Raw genomic sequence first — 20,741 nt, 5'->3', positions numbered from 1 at the left:
ACCTCCAAAAAGAACTAATTCCCAAACAGTCAATGTTCGGACAATCAATCAATCAATGAGGAATGAAATAGGTACGACGTGTTAAAGGCTTGCGTTACCTACCCTTCACTATCTGCAAAGGGAGAGAGAATATTCCTATTCTTCCTCGTTTGCAGGCAGAGAAGATCCTTAAGAGAACCAACTTCGAACAATTCAATGCTCGATTGAAACAATCAACAAGGGGTACTGTGAACACAAATGAACGCCGCTTATGTACATACGCATTGCTATTTTCAACAGGTTGTTCCTAATGTTTCTATTTTAGCGAGGTCAAAAAGAGATCCCATTAGTGGCCTACTGATTTTGTTCGATTCCTTTTGTTTTTTTACACGATTTTTCGCTATCTGCAAAGACTAAACAGAGTATTGCGACTCTGTGCTTGTTTGTAAATAGAGAATGAACCAAAGAGAACAATCAATCAAATGGAGAGAGAAGCAGGCACGACGGATTACAAAGGGGGCAAAGGGCTGCGTTAACTACCCTTCACTATCTGCAAAGAGAGAGTACTCCTAATAGAAATGAGGGGTGGGGGGCAGCATTCAAAGCAGATCAGTGTGCATAAACACGAAAATGTTTTTACTTACCACGTACTTGACATTCGACAGCTTATGATATTTGCTATTAAAAAACCATTGAAATTCACTGAAAAAACCATAGGTTATAGACCATATATAGTTAGGAATTAGCATTTACAAAACCTTGAAAATTCACTGAAAAAACCATAGGTTATAGACCATATATAGTTAGGAATTAGCATTTAAAAAACCTTATTTTACTCACACAAAACCATTGAAATTCCATATATAGTTAGTTGCACTAACTATATATCGCGCACCCGCAACCCACTGCTGATCATGTCACATATTACATCATTCATGACATGGTCAGTGACATCACTGATGACATCACTGATGACATCTCAAATGACATCACTGATGACATCACTGATGACTACATACAGTGACTGTATAATTCTGTAAAGTTAAAATATGTCTTACATATTGAAGAATGAGTGGATGTATAAGTGTCTTGATGAAGGATTTAGTAGGGGCATGGCTGACTGTATGAGTGACTGATTAAATGTGTCTCACTGAGTGCATGGGTTAGTGACTAAACTGTCTTAATTTGTGCATCATTATGTCTGTTCTGTAAACTGCTGCATGTGTTGATCATTAGCTATATGATTAACTGTATGGGTTATTGATTGGTTGCCCAAGCATTTGTATGGGAGACTGAGTGTGTGTCTGGGTGGCTGGGAGGTGTATGACTCTCTGCATAGATGTGTAAGCAGTTGATTGACTAGATGTATGGGTTCAAAAGTGCATGTGGAAACAGCTGTATGGGCGGTTGACTGTGTGCATGAGTGTATTGGTGAGTGAATGGATATCTCAGTGCTACATGTCAAAGTAAGTACATATGTAAAACACAGTACATGTGAGAGTTGACATATATAAATAACTGTGCATAAGAGCCAGTGAATGTGTGAGTGGCTGTATGGATCATTGTGAACTTGTATCCAGGATTGTATAAGTGAGTAAATATGTTTTAGTATATGTTTGAATAAGTAAGGTGTGTATAACTGTATAGTTGAGGAAATGGAGGTGTGATTGATTCTTTGCATGACTGACTAAGTGTCTGAGTAACTCCATGGATGAGTGACAGTCTATGAGTGTCTGTTTACACTGAGTGTATCTACGGTTATATTAGAGTCTGAAGAGGTTCATCGTATTATCACATGAATGATGTCATCAGTGATGTGATCAGTAATGTCAAATGAGATGTCATCAGTGATGTCATTTGAGATGTCATTAGTGATGTCATCAGTGATGTCATTTGAGATGTCATCAGTGATGTCATCAGTGATGTCATCAGTGATGTCATCAGTGATGTCATCAGTGATGTCACTGACCATGTCATGAATGATGTAATATGTGACATGATCAGCAGTGGATTGCGGGTGCGCGATATATAGTTAGTGCAACTAACTATATATGGAATTTCAATGGTTTTGTGTGAGTAAAATAAGGTTTTTTAAATGCTAATTCCTAACTATATATGGTCTATAACCTATGGTTTTTTCAGTGAATATATATATACCCATGTGTGTGTGTGTGTGTGTGTGTGTATATATATATATATATATATATATATATATATATATATATATATATATATATATATATATATATATATTATGAAAGAAAATGCTCTGTGATGAGTTGCTGGTGCGATGTGCTATATCTCAAGCTGCAGATCTATTTGGTCGCCATGTTGTAGCATATGCAGTAGTTGTTTTGAGAAAATGTCTAATGCTTCTTAGTGAGTGTCTCTGTGACTTGTAAGTGAGGAACCGTTTATTTTCTGTTGATTGAATTGAGATGTACTGCATGTGTTCCAGAAAGATCAATACACATCAATATCTAATCAATATGTGTTTCCAGAAATATGGATTTCAATTTGTAATGCAATTAAAATGTTCTCCCTAGGGTAGTAAAGCCAGAATCCAGCAGCAAACATCTGGAAGTTTGGATTTTGACAACCCTTTGCCTGGTTCATTACACAGTGCAAGCACTGTAAGTAGAGTTGTCCGTCTTATTTAAATATATATGTGATGCACAGATAGATAATACTAAGATTTGACTTAAGAGACACATCTTCCAGCTTGTTCTTATCCTTCTATTCTTACCCTTATCAGCTGTAGGTATTCAGCATAAGCATACCTCATCACGGCATTTGTTTCTCTCACAATTAATCTGCAGTACAATCGGCAATGTATCCTACTTCTCACTTCTAAGCACTGAGAAGTGAAAGCAGTCCCCTGTTCAAGTCACCAGCCCATTTTGTAGAGCACACAACATCAATATAATCCCATGAAAATCTCAGAAACATTCCACAGACTTAGTTCATATACCCATTCATCATGTTGCTGCGAGCTACAGGCATGAAACAAAATGGGAACAAATTATACTCCGTAACTGTGTGCATCACTTGCTGGACTGGTATTCTATGGCCACTGCAGTGCCCACAGAGGCATCTTCTCGCTTGTCTCAGACTGCCTTTCCATATTCCGAGCTTTTCAGTAGCCTCCGCCCATCAAGAGGTAGCTTCCCTTCGGCATGGTTCTGCAAAAGACAGCATGCTTTTGTCTAAGGAAGAGCTGTCAAAAATAGGTCTGTGGGGCTGGATCTGTGCTAGAATTCCAGAATTAGCACATAAGCTGGATTTAAATAGTTAATCTGAATGTATGCTGCTCCGCTGCCTTTGTGTCTTGGTCTGCACAGCACATAAGGGAATCCAGATGTGCAGAGGCCTCTGCTGCGGCCATCTTCTTCAAGGGGCATCAGTGCATCTTTTATATAAACAGAAGGTGCAATCATGCAAAGAGTGTTGTCCTTTACAGTAGAGGGCATGAATCATCTCACTGGCATTGTGAGTGTCGTTGGGCTAAGTCTCCGCCTCAACAATGTTCAAGTGATCCAGCATGTCCAACTTTCCTAATATCATTGTTATAAGCACAGGATTTGTTTGTTTTAAATATGCTATTCCGCGCAAATCTTCATTGCAACATCAGAATGTGGGAGTTTATGAAGGCGTAGGGATGTTAAACACCCCATATGCTATTGCATTGGATATCCACAAATTTAGGATTGGTTTTGCTGTGATACTTCGCTGACAACATTGAACAGAGAGCAAAGTAAATTCAAAACCTAGATAAGTTGTGTAGAGCAGAGTTGTAGAGGAACAGCACGAGGAAGAGTTAAGGATCTGGTAGAGTGGGCACATATGCCAAGAAAGGGCAAAGGGGCTGAGTGATCAGGTATGCAGACTCATCTGCTGGTTCAGAGATCAGTTCATCTTGATTCAAATGGCATTGAGAGGACTGCCACAGAGCCGGTCCGCGGCACACTATTGTGTGTATATATCACAAGCGGAGATCCAGGCTCAAACAGTTTAATACCAGCGACTTTTCCCTGGTATCGAGGTGTGCATATGACATGATTTCTCCTGCCCTGACCCATGTTCCTTCAGCAACAATAATACCCTCATTCAGAAGAAGTTAAAATGCTGCCTAGAGTCCCCCCTCGACCTTAGCCGCATCATTCTGGTCCTGCGCGAGCTGCCTTGATTGTACCAGCCTGTGTTGGTGATTCTTGATCTTTGCCAATGGGAGCAGGCAGTGACTTTCAGTACCATGCATCCAGGCCTTGGATTGTGGCATTTTACACTGACTCCCGCAGTCTTCCTTTTCCCCACCTCCAGGCTGCTATCACCTGGGGGGCTCACTCATGCATGGCAGCATTGAAAAATATTTCACAACGAAATAGAAATATAAGGATTTCAAATGAATGTGTGTGTGTATATTGTATTGCTGTTCATCGATACGCATATGGGTGGAAAGATCTGTTCCACTTTTGGGAGCTATTAGCCAAGTACAATACCGTTTATTTATTTCTAAAATAAAGAAATACAATTGTTTATTTTTTTAGAAAATATGTTGAGCAGGACAGCTGAAAATCGACCAGTAAAAGGAGCTTAATTTTGACATGTTTTTTTCAAATTTGCGTGCAAATGATAATTTGAATACAAATGTTACGTTTAAACAAATACTGTTCATAAAATGTAAAACTGTCTTCTCAAGGGTGATGGTGTTTTGTTTCTGTTTTAGGAGCAGTTGACCAGTGATGCAGAAGCGGAGGACCTTGTTGAGTCCCCACTGAAGCCTCATGGGTCTGTGGGAAACCTCTCCCAGGACAGCAAGAGTGAGTGCTCTTCTCAGCCTGAGGAACTCTGCCACCCAGCCTTCCGACGCCGGGCCAACACGCTGAGCCATCTCCCGGTCCAGAGGACTGAGAGTGTGGATATAGTCGAGCGAGCTCCATCGGTCTCGCAAAGAAAACTCACACGGTATCACTCGCTGAGCACCGAGTCCCCTCGCAAGCAGGAGTGAGTATCACACTTTAGCCATGTGAATGATAACTAGGTGTACACCACATTATTGACCGCCTGTCCTCCATAATCACATTGCCAGTTATTTGTATTTTGCATTTATCGAAGAAGCAGAACCCCCTCTTATCGATTTTCTGTACAGTGTTTCAAGCGATGATCAGTGTCAGGATGGGGTGTAACACAGAGGCCTCTTTATGAAACCAGGACATATTGGTTATTAGTCAATCAATGTGGGGGGACTAGGGATTTAAGGGTCTGTTTCATTCCCCAGGGAAAGTACAAGGTTTATCAAAGAGGAAACAGACACTTGTAACACTAAGCCATTGGTTATGTAAATTTTAGAGTAACCTCAAAAACCCTATGCAATTTGGAGTATAGCGGTATATATGGTTCATCCGCCCCGCATATGGGTTAGTGGCCGTTATCATTGGTTACTCTAAATGAGTGATTTAGCCAGCCTCAACCGGAGGCACCTCTGGCATATAGTGCAGTGTCCAGAGAAGGAAAAAAGGTGGTGTGTCGAAAACAAAAGAAAAAAGGGAGGTTTGTTAAAATAACTGGAAAATCACCCTAAGTAGTTTTATTGATTGGTGTGATTTCCAGATTGTTAAAAAACTGGTACTACTAAGTTGATCGAGTTACTGGATCACAGTAGTTATTAAAAACACTTATTACATAAACGTCGACATGTTTCTGCTCCGTCGGCCCATAGGGGTCTATAGAGCATTCGTCAGGACTAACAATAAAATAGACAAACAGTGTTTGGATTACTCACACCTTTTGTGTTGCAATACGTTAATAACCTGTATATTTTGCAGGGTATTTACTCCTCTGGTTTCTAAAAAGAAATAGGGAGAGAACATCGAAAAAAGACACACTCATTTACTGGCAAACCTGATTTAGGCTAGTGCGATTAATAGAATAACATTATTATTCATTCAATTCTTGAAGATTCAAGACATTTCATCTCTAAAATGGGGGAGGGTAGTGTAACCGGGTTGAGCTTATCGCGCTGCAGACAGGGTAATGAAAGTACAAAGCCGGCACATTCAGCAAGGGTACGTTACTTCTAGTGCGCGTTAACCTTTTATCTAGCAAGCAATGTGGGTGAGTTGTTTTAAAGAGATGCCGCCTAAGGAGCGCGTGGATTGAACTTATCGCGCTGCCGACAGAATTGTAAAAATACATAGCGGGCACATTCAGCAAGGGTGCGTTTCACTTAGTACGCGTTGGCCTATTATATAGCGAGTCTAGCATATGCGATGTTTTTAAAGAGATGCAGCCTAAGGGAAGCGTGGAAACGCAGGGAGCCTTTTTAGGCGAGATATGCGAATTAGTTATTAAACGCAGCACGTTCTCGTACCTTGTAACAGAGAGTACTTGCTTGCGTCGGGGGGCCCTCAGGACTCAGAGCTGTATTTGAAAAATATCGGGTTGATTAGTATTCTGTGTAGTCACCTTACCAAGATTCAGTAGGCAGTGCAGCGTGGTTCCGCCATTACCCGCGTGTGCCTGCAATTGCGTCTAGTGCTGACTCTGCCCCCGGAAGCTAGTAAATCCGGCTGGGTAGACGTCTTTAAAAGGGGCAGGTACTCTTGACTCACGTGATTACTGGCATAGTGGGCTGATATGTTTTTTCTGAAACAAAACTTTATTGTTTTCATCAAAGGGAAATAAGAAGAATCGTTTTCTGAACATGGTAATCTCTTATATTAAAGGTGGTACGTCGTTGAGAGATTTGTATCATGAAACAAGATGGTCAATCATTTAGAGAATTGGTGATAGGGTATGGAATCATTAAGGCCGTTTTCGTGGGTTCTGAGGCGTTCCACCCACCTTTGTTCTTTCTCAAACAATGTTCTTTCACATCTCTGTGATTTATCAGTTAGCATTTCAATTACTGACCATTGGATGTCATCGCAGGAATGGCTTGCTTGCACAAAGTGGGTACAGAGTTTGGTGGTGTTCTTTTTTAGTCTTATATTACTGCGATGTTCGCCAATCCTTGTTTTTATCTTTCTACATGTCATCCCGATGTAACGTTTGCCGCAAGGGCAGGTCACAGTATAGATGACATGGGTCGAGTTACAATTCGTGTGTTGACGTTGCTGCCAAACAAAGGTGTCAGATAGCTGCAATGTGGGGACTATCCGTGTGGGTCATGCGTTGCATGCAAAACCACAACTGCTACAAAAACATTGCAGCTATCTGACACCTTTGTTTGGCAGCAACGTCAACACACGAATTGTAACTCGACCCATGTCATCTATACTGTGACCTGCCCTTGCGGCAAACGTTACATCGGGATGACATGTAGAAAGATAAAAACAAGGATTGGCGAACATCGCAGTAATATAAGACTAAAAAAGAACACCACCAAACTCTGTACCCACTTTGTGCAAGCAAGCCATTCCTGCGATGACATCCAATGGTCAGTAATTGAAATGCTAACTGATAAATCACAGAGATGTGAAAGAACATTGTTTGAGAAAGAACAAAGGTGGGTGGAACGCCTCAGAACCCACGAAAACGGCCTTAATGATTCCATACCCTATCACCAATTCTCTAAATGATTGACCATCTTGTTTCATGATACAAATCTCTCAACGACGTACCACCTTTAATATAAGAGATTACCATGTTCAGAAAACGATTCTTCTTATTTCCCTTTGATGAAAACAATAAAGTTTTGTTTCAGAAAAAACATATCAGCCCACTATGCCAGTAATCACGTGAGTCAAGAGTACCTGCCCCTTTTAAAGACGTCTACCCAGCCGGATTTACTAGCTTCCGGGGGCAGAGTCAGCACTAGACGCAATTGCAGGCACACGCGGGTAATGGCGGAACCACGCTGCACTGCCTACTGAATCTTGGTAAGGTGACTACACAGAATACTAATCAACCCGATATTTTTCAAATACAGCTCTGAGTCCTGAGGGCCCCCCGACGCAAGCAAGTACTCTCTGTTACAAGGTACGAGAACGTGCTGCGTTTAATAACTAATTCGCATATCTCGCCTAAAAAGGCTCCCTGCGTTTCCACGCTTCCCTTAGGCTGCATCTCTTTAAAAACATCGCATATGCTAGACTCGCTATATAATAGGCCAACGCGTACTAAGTGAAACGCACCCTTGCTGAATGTGCCCGCTATGTATTTTTACAATTCTGTCGGCAGCGCGATAAGTTCAATCCACGCGCTCCTTAGGCGGCATCTCTTTAAAACAACTCACCCACATTGCTTGCTAGATAAAAGGTTAACGCGCACTAGAAGTAACGTACCCTTGCTGAATGTGCCGGCTTTGTACTTTCATTACCCTGTCTGCAGCGCGATAAGCTCAACCCGGTTACACTACCCTCCCCCATTTTAGAGATGAAATGTCTTGAATCTTCAAGAATTGAATGAATAATAATGTTATTCTATTAATCGCACTAGCCTAAATCAGGTTTGCCAGTAAATGAGTGTGTCTTTTTTCGATGTTCTCTCCCTATTTCTTTTTAGAAACCAGAGGAGTAAATACCCTGCAAAATATACAGGTTATTAACGTATTGCAACACAAAAGGTGTGAGTAATCCAAACACTGTTTGTCTATTTTATTGTTAGTCCTGACGAATGCTCTATAGACCCCTATGGGCCGACGGAGCAGAAACATGTCGACGTTTATGTAATAAGTGTTTTTAATAACTACTGTGATCCAGTAACTCGATCAACTTAGTAGTACCAGTTTTTTAACAATCTGGAAATCACACCAATCAATAAAACTACTTAGGGTGATTTTCCAGTTATTTTAACAAACCTCCCTTTTTTCTTTTGTTTTCGACACACCACCTTTTTTCCTTCTCTGGACACTGCACTATATGCCAGAGGTGCCTCCGGTTGAGGCTGGCTAAATCACTCATTTAGAGTAACCAATGATAACGGCCACTAACCCATATGCGGGGCGGATGAACCATATATACCGCTATACTCCAAATTGCATAGGGTTTTTGAGGTTACTCTAAAATTTACATAACCAATGGCTTAGTGTTACAAGTGTCTGTTTCCTCTTTGATAAACCTCATATTGGTTATTAGACACAGGTTTGGGAAGTGAGACACAGAGATCATATTTCATGGTAAGTCCCCTTAATTGATTTGGTTTTAATTAATTAGTAATGTATCAACATGACGCATAAAAGATAGTGTAGAAATAATTTCCTTAACACTTCTAATGACTTGAGACGCCACCAGTTTTGGGTCAGTCAAATGCCTCACTCAGACCCATTTTGTGCCAGTTGCCCGTTTTTTCTAGCAGCCGACTACCCTGTTTGCCCCTAGGATGCCCCTCATGCAGCCTCACTTTCACTGTGGCTCTCGCTACCCCCACCCGCTGCCATGTTTTGACTTAACTTCCTGCTCCTCTACGTACTAGGATGTCGTAATTACCATATACCACCACAGCATGCATCCCATCACTCCTGACAACTTCAATTGCAGTCTTGGAGGGTAGTACAGGGAAGCCAACGTGATCTACACACCATTCCATCTCCCATTCAGCGCTGCATAGCAACCACCCCCTCCTCTTGGTAAGTTCGGGTCTTGGTGAACTCTAAAGTGAATGACTGGCGGACCAGGATAGGATGCCCACCCTACTTGGCCCGATGTAAATCTGTAGTGCACCAGCATTTTGTAGTTACTCCTCTAGAGGAATAGACACTCGGTCCCTATCAGATGCGTCTTTTTTGCCTATTCAAGAATTGTTTCACTATCCTTCTCTTCACTTCCTTACCCGTTAACATTTCAATATAGAAGGTTGGACGCCCTCTTGTTACTTGCTACCTTTCCCTGAATGTGTCTGATGTGTGGTGTGTGCCATGTGTGGCCCATGGTGCATATCGCCGCTTTCGTTGTCATGTGCGTTCTGTCATGTCAGTTGAATCCTCCCCCATATGAACTCTCCCCACCCCACATCCTCATGCGACTGGTCTAGAACGTCTGACCCCCCACAATACTTGAGGTGTCTTTCGCCTTCCCCACACCCACACAGTCCTCATCAAATTTGTAGGTGATGTCTAATATTGAAGCTCCTCCCTCCAGTGTCTCAACCAAAGGAGTCCCTCATTCGGTAGCTGGGTGTATGGTGGTGTCCTCAATCTTCTGCCGAGTGCATTGTTTCTCTGTGATAGCTCCGGCCCGAATTGGTCCTTCAGGCCCTCCAACAGTCATCAATGCTTCAAAGTCCCATTCCCCTTGCTCTTTCTTCCTGTGCGGTTACCTCACCTCCCTCCAGTCACTAAGATGTCATCTCCTTTCCTGGTTGGGGTGGGGGGGGGCATTCTCTTACCTCTTCTTTTCTCCACAACTCTTCAACCATCCCAACACTCCCAGGCTTCATCCAGTGACCCGAACAACCAGGATCCCCCCACCCCCAAATCACTTTCAGCTTTGCTGGGAAGATCATTGTGTACTGTACTCCATGCTGTTGTAGCTCTACTTTCATCTTGTCGAAGGATCTTCGCTGCACCTGAACCTCCTTAGTATAATTTGAAAAGACCATGATTGTGTGTCTTGATGGCCTTGTTGATGCACCACTTTCATGATTACATATCAATCTCTGTAATTGAGAGTTCAGGTTTTAAGCTTCCTTGGTAGAGCTCCAGGTTTTGGCAGCATCTTGATGTGACCGCTCAATGGTAAAGGGCGGTGAGTCCAGTTTAGTTGTGCGTACAAATTCCTTGACAAACCGCTCAATTGCCCGACCCTCCACCTTTTCAGGAAGGCCCACCATGCACATGTTGTTACACCAAGATTGGCCCTCTGCATTCTCTGCCCAGGTGTGTAGACGTGGTGTCTTTTCTGTGAGCAGCACCTGGAGGGATTTGATAGCTTCTGCATCTTTCCTTCGAGTGACTTCTACTGTGTGCATCTTTTCAGTGATTTTACCTAAGGATGCACGGATGAAGTTATCCACTTCTACTCTTTCAATCTTGTTCTCCAGTACCAATCTAACCCCATTAATAACCAGCAGCAGCTTGCCCATTGTAGGCTCCCTGCTGCCCATTCTGATGTCTGTCTGAGGGTAAGGGCCATCCCTGCCTTCACTTCACTTGCCTTTCCACTTTTCAATGCTTATTTGTCTATTTTAATTTGCCTAATGTCTGGGGACTCCATTTGCTCCATCTCCTGGCGGGTGATGTCTCTGCCTCCAGGTCTGGGATTTCTTGTAGCACTGAGGTGGAGTACAGCCAAGCCAGGGGGCCCGGGCAGGGTTCATCGTGGTGCCTCTTGCCAGTTGAGTAGCATCCTGTTTTGCATGTGCTCCTGTGGTCCCATCATTAGCACAGCTGCCTCTCCCCCTCCATGGGGCCCAACCAGGTGTCATCCGCCGTGCCCCCTCTTTTCCTAGCCTAGCTCCTGTTGTCATGCTGGCAATCCTTCATGAATTATTTCTCTGGGTCAGATCATATCCACACTCCTCTGTTAGTGACTCAATTTTTGCATATGCCTCTTGTACCACCCCTGCAGCTTCTTTGCCTATATATTTCAATACACTCTGAGTAGTGTCCAAGGAAATCTAATTCCACATTCCCCTTGACTATTTCATTGAGTTTATGTTTCAGTTGGGCTATATTTATTCTCTGCGGAATTGATCCATGGGGTACTGGGATCATTCTGGGAACTGTGGCATGTTAAGGGGTCCCTATAGTTCCTCCTGACTGGTCTCCGGGAATCAGAACAATTATGCATCCTACAGCTACCTGACTGATTGGGGCAGACTGAGCTTGAGGAGTACTGTGGTTAGGGGGACTGGCAAGGGACTCATGCTGATTGGTGTCTGGATTGTAGTTGAAGGGATATTTGGGACCAATGGGGTATGTGTACTTCCTGTCTCTGTGTAGCTCGGGGTGCACTCACCTAAGGAAGGGTTGGTTCGGAATCTGCTGGATTTTGGGGTGGAATCTCTGAAACTGGGACTGCATTATATGGAGGAGGTCTGGACATCAGAAGTTTGTCTATAAAGGCGTCCTCATTGCTGTCTGGGTCTGATCCCTCTTTGGCTTCTATGGTGGGTAGTGGCACCCTTCTCCGGAGCCTCACTGTCTATCACTGAGTAAGCGCCTACTGTTTTGATTACATCCTCTTACCACCTTGGCTGCCTCTTACCATGCTGAATGTTTAGCCAGGAACTAAACGTTGTGCAGTCTTTAGTACAAACCTCTTTCTATGTTTCTCATTCCCCATCTGATCCCAAAGATTCAGAGCCTCAAATTGTGTCGACCTAGACTGAGGCTCTAGATCATACATTCAACTCCTCAAATTCTTTAGCTTGGGTATCTGGTAAATGCCACTCAGTGGGACCTATATTCCCCCACCTTTCTCCATATATTCATTCCATTGTTTGAGCCAGAAATGTGTGCAACGCTTTCTTTCGAGTCATCCCCCTTTGCGGGTGTGACTTCGGTGGCAATTTCTCTACCTTTTCTTACTCCTTTTGCCCTTTTGAGGTCTAACTCCCCATGATTTTTGCTTTTTAATGTCAGGTATGACCTTCTCTCACATTTCACCCCTGTCTTTTACTCATGAAGCTCTCAGTTCTTTCTACTGTCACAGAGCAACCAAGGCAAAGATCAGTCAATCGCAACACAACTCTCTGCTTTAGTCACCCTATCCCTGCATGACACCCTATGACATTAACAGCCTGTCTCCTGTTGGAACTATTCCGAACCTTGTTCTCTCACAGTTTTAAAGATGTCTGCTTCTTCTGTGTGAATTGCAATTTCAACAAAAGCTACCTTACTCATAACGACAATTAGCAGACTTTCGACCTGTTTAAGTTTGCTCCGATCAATGTGCTGTCACCTGTGTACCTAGGAATGAACCACAATTAGCCTCAATTAATACAACTGCGCAACAGCAAAGTTCCGTAGTACTTGGTGTGACTGATAGCGCTTCACAGTACACCTCACATTGGCAGACAATACAGTAATCGGTCAGTTCTCCGAATTGCACCTAAGGTACCTTTTACCAAACACCACACCATGCGATATATACACAGAACAATATTTAAAAATAAATGAAAAACATGAATAAAACAATACCCACCTTCTCTATAGATCAAAGCTACATAGTAATTTAATTAAACATCCATCCACTGCATCCCAAATGCTCCATTTCTCACTACAAGTCCAGAATGTGCCACTTTTCTCCCTATTGATACTCATGCAATTGTTTTTGTGTTTAAGGTGTCTGCCAATTCGTCTCCTCGCAGTCATCTCTCGTCGGAATCGGGTGTGGACTGGACTCTCTGGCGCACCCACTTATACCATAAAGTTATAGTTCTTGGTTAAGGAGCTGGTATAGCAATATGGGTCTGATCTATACTAGATGAATCCATTCGGAACCATCTGTTCTGCTACCAGATCAGTCGGTTTGCAAACCCATTGTTAGACTTGGCATCTTTAGGCATGTTTTCCCTGAGTTTTTGCTTTCTGACCTCCCGGTTTAGACTCCGTTGGTGCTGGCTTAGTGTTTCTGCTCACTTTCCTCACTGCTGATCAGTGGGTAAGTGCAAGTGCCTCTGTGGTAAACTGTGTTATGAATTGGTGTTTCCATAATTGGCCTGTTTGATTTATGTGTCAGTCCCTAGTAAAGTGCACTGCGTATGCCAGGGCCTGTAAATCAAAAGCCGTTGGTGGGCTGCAGCACTGGATTGTGCCACCCACACGAACGGCCCTTAAAAGGTAACTCAGGCCTGCCATTGCAGAGCCCTTGTGCGGTCTGATACCACCATGTCAACTGGCAAGTGTCCACATGTGCCAATCCCCCACCTTCCTTTTTCTTACATGCCTGCCACCCCTAAGGTAGGCCCCGGGTACCCCGGTGGGCCTGGTGCAGTGTATGTAATAGATAGGACCTGCCATGTTGTGCCTGGCATGACCTGGTAGCGAATTACGGCCCATTTCGTTTTTCGCTACTGCAAGGCTACCCATTCCCCATAGGACAGAATGGTAAGTTTGTTTATGACATCTTGTAAACATAACTGTCCTGGGGAACTGGGAAAGAAAATAAAGTTTAGTATGCCTGAACTCAGAATCTTTTAGTGAATGTGATTTTTACATTCTGTGTTTGAAAATACCACTTTTAGAAAGTAGGTATTTTCTTGCTCAGTCATCCCATATGCCTCTTCTGAAATGTAGATTCCCTGTCTGGGTTTTGGGTGACAGAAGGCTGGGGAGCAGGCGTGGCTCCAGATATTCTAGGTGGGTCGGGAAAGGGCTGAATTACGTGGGCTGCGATAGAGGAAGGGGGAGGAGATTTCCTTGCACCTCAATGGGCCTGGTCTGCCTCCGACAATGCCGTCTCCAACTCCTGCCAGGAAATCACACCAGAGAAGGCAGAACTGGTTCTGGCTGGGGACAGACACTCTCTTCCCAAGAGATCAAAGGATTTTGGGATATAAGTATTGGGGCTCAGATCCCTGAACTTTAGAACTCTAACTAATGTTAACAAAATCTGTTTTCAGCACATTGAAATGTTACATTTTATATGATTCACTCTGGGACAGTTACTCTGTCCTTGGGAAAGTCCACTCTGCCCAATCAACTAGGAGAATTAACTTCTCAGCTAGTAAAGTTCACAAGTCTTTATTATGACACAGAATAAACAGTGGTTCAAGTCACTTGTTAGTCAGCAGCGTCACAAAAAGATAGCCGCCGAGGCATAAGTTGTCCCAAGTTAGAAAATTAATGAACTCTTAAGCAGTAATCATTGCAATTTCAAATACATTTTAAACAATCCACTTTGACACCCTGACACAAGACATGGATGATTGAAAGCTTGATGGAGCAACAGAGCCCAAGCAACAAAATAGCCTGGTTGCCTGGAGACCATGCATTTTTTTCTATTGTAGAAACATTTTTCATGAGATTAACATATTGTAAACGCTTCTATTTCTGTTTGCACAAGGATACATAAATGGAATTACGATTGTGACATGAAGCCTAAGTGAAAATATATGAAAACGTACAGTGCAACAGAAATTGAAAACAGGAAGCTATGATGTTTTATCTGGCAAAGTATTTCTATGTTATTAATATTACTTCCGGGATGACAGAACTGTGCTAATATCGTTCTGCAAACTGTAAGGATTTTACAGTTTCACTGACTGACGAATAAGACAACCAAACGGGCAATCCTGGTTCAATTCCAAAACTTTTTATTGTTTTGTGCAGATTTTGCTGCTATTTTCAGAGTACGATTTAAGTAATAATGTGTCTGAAACTGGGATAATTTTTACTCTAAATATCTTTTATTTCTTACCTGTTTGCTATGATACATTTGATGTAACAGAAAACAAATCTGGTATTTTACTGTGTATTTTTCTGGGAAAAGATTTCAATTTGGCAAGGTAGACCATTTATAACTGAACTAAACGTGATAGTCGTTGCCCACTTTGTTTGGTATTTCTTCTGCTGTATTTTTTTTTCTTTTTCTTCTCTGTTTCTGTGACTCCCTTCCTGCTGCTCTCCCCCTCACGCTGGAATGCTGCTTGCATAGCTCGGACATGCCTACAAGTGAGCCCTCAAACTGCCCAGACCAGCCTGCAGCTCCCGCTGCTTCCGGCCGTTTTGTAGTCTCTGCCTCTTCACCTAGTTTGTTTAAAAAGTTTAAGTACAGTTCGTTTGCGGACCAAGGTGGCCCCACCGTGCAAAAGAGGTGAGCCGGCAAGCATAGTTTGGTTTGAATGCTTTCGGCATTTCACATTTATTTAGTTGGGCACAAAAGATTTAAAATGCCCAAATGGTTGTTCTCGTTAAACACAATATTTATTAAATATCATTTATTTTTCCCAAAATGGACAAAGTAATTATAGCCTTTGCAAGTTTTTAACTAATGTCAGAGCGTGATCGGTCGCATACCCTCAAATAAATTATTTGATACAGTGCATGCTACGTAAAAGTAAAACGTTACACTTTTTGTACTTATTGGGTGAGTGTGGAGTGGGTTAAATGATTTAGAAACATTATTAAAACTGTCGAAAGTTTTATTTAAGTTTTGCAAACTAAAAGGATCAGAAATTATGATTATGGACGTCAAAATCGCTTTAAGTCACATGGGTTTCGTCTGCATATTCCTTGTTAGGCGTGTCAGAAATTCCATAGTGTTGTGGCAGCTTTTTTTATAGCTTACATTTTATGTTCTTTGCTCTCTTGCCTTACCTGACTGCTTCTTTATTTCAAACTGTCCTCCAAGCTTCTCCTACCGTACTGTCCTACGGAACAAGCTTCGCTCTTCTTCCTCTGTGCCAAATTTTCTTAAATTTCTGGCTCCTGTAGCGGAAAATCACTCTTCTGACTTAAGCAGCAAAAAAAGGTAGGGCTCAATTATTACTGTCAGTCGACTGATACATCTTTAATGATTGGGATATTGGATTTGATAACCACAATATATTTTGTAAATATTGAAAGGATGTAATTATGTAGGAAGAACTCTGAGATATCCTCCTAATTAATGATCTGGAGTGGAAGACTGTGCTTACTTTTGTGAAGCTTTCCTCGACTAACCGTGTAGTAACCCATACTTGTACCTCCGATGTAGAGACGATTATACTTTTCCATTGTGTATCATTGCTCTTCAGTTCACAGGTGCGTCTACAGTCAAAGACTTTGATCTTACTTTTCTCTTACACATTTACTACTTTCAGTGATTTGGATTGTAAGCCAGATGAAGCTGACATTAACAGTGAAAGCCCAGTAAGAACTCGAAGACATTCATGGAGACAGCAGATATTCCTTCGTGTAGCAACACCGCAAAAATCCTTTGATTCTCCAAACCGATATGAAGGAGGTAAGACCACATAAACACATGTTGTAGATATTGTTGGATTTCAGTATGCATGGAGTTGCTTTATTGAAGAAGCAGTGCCAATGACAACATGCATACTTATTCTGCATCAGTGTGGTTGTATTGTGGTTAGGAGTATATTCATCCACCGCTTGTAACTGAAATCATTGTGGATACGCTGTCCATTGGTTTCTGTGGGTGTGCAAGCTCCATTGGCTGGAGCTGGCTCTATATGTGAATGTGGCATGTTGGATTTTCCTTTTAAGTGTCTGGTATGTCTATGGAGGATCTTATCATGATTGATCCTCTGCTGTGTTTATTGGGGAGGGGGTCCTATACGGTGTTCCATACTTAACATGGTTCAGTGGCAAAGAGAGACATGTGAACATGCCATGCCTCACCTTTATGAGCTGTGTGTAGAGAATTAGACATTAATCAACTTTCAATAACATGTAATTCCGATAGGATAATCTGAAGCAACCTTCAAAACTGTATGCACTTCAAGTGACAGTTCCCTCTCTTTAAGCTAACCTTTACTAAAATAAAAAAAGCCCAGTTTAATTAAACTTGCCATGTTTTTCCATTACCAATATGCTAACGAATTCTGAAATGGACAAATCATCGATACAGTAACAAATGCACATATTGAAGGATCCATATCCAGCTCTCTACTCCGCCCATGCATCAAGATGACAATGTTCAACATCCAGAAGCAATAGCCTGGACATACAATTTCACTTTAGATGTTGCCCCAGAAATATGCTTAATCTGAGGATGTAATTCTGTACCCAATGAAACAAGCCTGGCACTAGATTTGCCAGCGTGTTTGTTGTTTGATATGTGAACCAATGGTTTGTGACCTGTGTACACTATGAAGGGAGTTTCTCACACAACTGTTGTACTGTCAAAGTACAAGAAATAATTTATTTCTCAACAACTTAATATTTAGATTCTGGGCGTCTGAGCAAGTGTAATAAAAGGCAATATCATATATCCCCTGTCCTCCAAATAGGGGCAGTAAACCACCCATGAAATACTAACCTGCTTCTACAGGGATGGAAACAAATATGACTGGTTACACATTACTACAGTGCAGGTGCATTACTGATACCAGATTGATTTCTGTGAAACACTCCCGTGCCTTTTCATCCCATTGGTGTATGCTCAGTCTTTCTTCAACAGTAAACTTTTGAGAGTCTCTGTTTTGGAAGCAAGTTCATGCTTAGCATAAAATTCATACGAATAAAAGAATGCATCAACTGCTCCTGCTGTCAGGTGGCAGAGCATTGACAAGGACCGTGACTCTCACTGGTAGATGTAAAGGTCTCCCTGTAAACACATTTATATTCGCTAATATTTTATTCCACTTTATGTTATGGACACACGTGATCCACAACAATATTGTGATCCCCCTCAAATGTACTACTAAAATACCCTCTTTAATGTAATAATACTTTTGTAAGCTTTTAAACATACTGAATATTGTACTTTCAAACATACAAAAATTACTTTTGAACATACTGAATATTGTACTTTCAAACATATAAAAAATTATCCTTTGAAAACATGATACCACTGAGGTTAGGCTAAAGGGTGTCCTCATGAACTGAACCATAGCAGCAGGCCTGATGAAGATGGTTAGATGGTGTTTTTCAGTCAGTGCAGACATGTTTCTTTTCTGATGAAACTGCTGCTGTTTATACTCTTACCAAGAAGTAAAAGTTATTCGTTTCCAAAGGGCATTGTACCTCAAATTATGCAAGAACTCTTTTATACTTTGAAGATTTCAGAGCATCAATCTGCGTTATCGCTATACTGGACCTACAATCTGGTATTCCAATTTCTAATCTTCAGCTGCGTTCACAAGCTCTTTGTAATTTGCCCCCTGGAAGGATTTTCTTTTGTATCAGCTGCTCCTCGAAACACGTACTGATCGGCTGTACCACTATTGGTTCAAGTAGTCATCAGTGGCCGCTCTTCCGCTAAGGTGGAGGAGCGTCGCCCCACTGACTTCAATAGGAAAAATAAAATGATAATAACGTATCATTATCATTTTATTTTTCCTATTGGAGTGATCGTCTCTCCGGGCCGGGATAGCCAGAGCAGGGAGAGGAGTGGTTTGCTCTCCGTAAATGCGCATGACTGCTTGACCAGCCCTCTGGAACCGGCCACACAGTCCTGCGCACTTTGCATCTTCCCTACCGGCTTGCTTTACACAGCCTCGTAAGGAATATGCATCCCCGCTCGGCCAAGTTAAGTGTTTTCTTTTCTTCTGGCATTCCATACCGCCCCCCCTCCTCTCCTCCCCTACCACACCACTCCAGATCCGTAGCAGCCGCTACTGGTAGTCCTCTTTACTTTCACCGTAGCTACATCATGGTGCATTTTTATATTGAGAACCAAGACGTTTTTCATTCTTGAACCATTAAGCTAAATTAAGTAAAATTCAATACTTTATTCCACTCATTCTATGACAGGCGGGTTTAATTTGAATCATTTCCAGAAATATTAAGGACATCGACGAAGCCTGAAAAATATAAGGACTCTGAATCAAATGTACTCTTAATTTTTGAGATTTGCTTAATAATTTGCTTTCACTGAGGATTGAAAAATATAAGGGCTACTTATTAAATCGCCTTCCTATGAACTATTGAGATTCGATTAATAATTTTCCATTGGTTTATAATGTGTAATAATAAGATTGTGGTTTTACTTTAACATGCACCTGTTTTCTTTTCATTTTCTGCCCCTTGCAAACATATGTCTTTTTCCCCCAAAAGGTTAGATGGTGGGAACCTTCCTCCACCATCACCTTATGGCATCAAGTTGCAAATCAAATATTTAAGCCAGATCTTATTTACACTCTTCAATTCAATATATAGATGCACCTCCCAGTTCTTTATACAGGCTAGGACAATTAGAGGAAGCCAAATGGATGACTCAACAGTCAAAAATAAATCTTTTATAATCCTAGACAGATCTTCTCTAACCTTATGTGTAAAAAAATGTCCCTGGTGTTTATCATCCACAGTTTTTCCCTTTACCTTAATATCATGTTCAAATTCATTGATCTTGCTTGAGTGGTCGACACAAATCCTGAATGACTACAAAGAATCACGTGCTAAATCCTCTTCTTCTTGATAGCTAAGCCTTATTCCTAGGGGGCTGGTTTAAATATCCATCCAGGGAAACCCATGCTTTCTCTCGCATAATGCTTCCATGGCTGCAAACCATGAAAACTATTCAGTCTTTTAATAGCCAATATTGTAATACTTGATTCTCCTTACTATTACACAGGGTACTCATATTAAGCACTATTAGCCACCCGCATCTTGTTCAACATCTTTTCTGAAAGGATTGTACATCTAGATAAAGAACACTCTTATGCAGTGTGCACCTTAATAACACTCAACAATTCGACATACTCATCAGGATACTCATACAGGACACTGCCCTGGTCTTCCATGACCCAACATACTCAAATGTGTTCTTTTTTTTTGCAGGTCACCTCCCTCATATACAGTGTTGACACATTCCTGCTACTTTTATGCAGCACCCAAACTCAAAGTTTTCCTCTCTGACACACAGTAAACAGTTGCCTTCTTAAGGCAAACCCAAACTTAAATGTGGCAACATGCAGTTAAAATATCTTTACATTAATTTTTATATATTGCCTTATTGGCTCTGCGTGTATGAGAGAACTGCGTACGTTGTCTCTGAGTCAGTCAATCAACTTCTATCCCGTCCCCAGCAACTGTACCTGAGCCAGTACATGGCAGGTTTTCTGGATTGGGCTATCCTGCTGCCGCTGGCTTATATTAGGCTCTCTCAATCCTCGAATAAAAGAATGGGAATATTGGGAATGCATTTAAACACATTTCCACTGGAAGGCTGCTAGGCACTAGAAATGCACCTACCCAAAGGGTCCGGACAGAT

At 41.8% G+C, this 20,741-nt stretch overlaps 1 protein-coding gene across 6 annotated transcripts in view; it reads left to right on the top strand.

Annotated features, from left to right (window-relative positions):
- The window catches only part of TBC1D1 (TBC1 domain family member 1), a 990,385-nt gene that overhangs the window by 646,019 nt on the left and 323,625 nt on the right, over positions 1 to 20,741 (top strand). For 3 of the 6 annotated variants that reach the window (XM_078678346.1, XM_078678348.1, XM_078678349.1), the window contains exons 9-13: positions 2,526 to 2,612; positions 4,706 to 4,983; positions 15,519 to 15,677; positions 16,215 to 16,334; positions 16,666 to 16,808. In XM_078678346.1, coding sequence (XP_078534472.1) covers positions 2,526 to 2,612; positions 4,706 to 4,983; positions 15,519 to 15,677; positions 16,215 to 16,334; positions 16,666 to 16,808 — 787 coding nt within the window. The remainder of the gene's footprint in view (positions 1 to 2,525; positions 2,613 to 4,705; positions 4,984 to 15,518; positions 15,678 to 16,214; positions 16,335 to 16,665; positions 16,809 to 20,741) is intronic. The other 3 variants (XM_078678347.1, XM_078678350.1, XM_078678351.1) reach the window with 1 other exon arrangement.

The sequence above is a fragment of the Lissotriton helveticus genome, chromosome 2_2 (genome assembly GCF_964261635.1).
Source record: "Lissotriton helveticus chromosome 2_2, aLisHel1.1, whole genome shotgun sequence".
Lineage (NCBI taxonomy): Eukaryota > Metazoa > Chordata > Amphibia > Caudata > Salamandridae > Lissotriton > Lissotriton helveticus.
The sequence above is the reverse complement of the archived record's forward strand: the minus strand, read 5'-3'. Positions and strand labels throughout refer to the sequence as shown.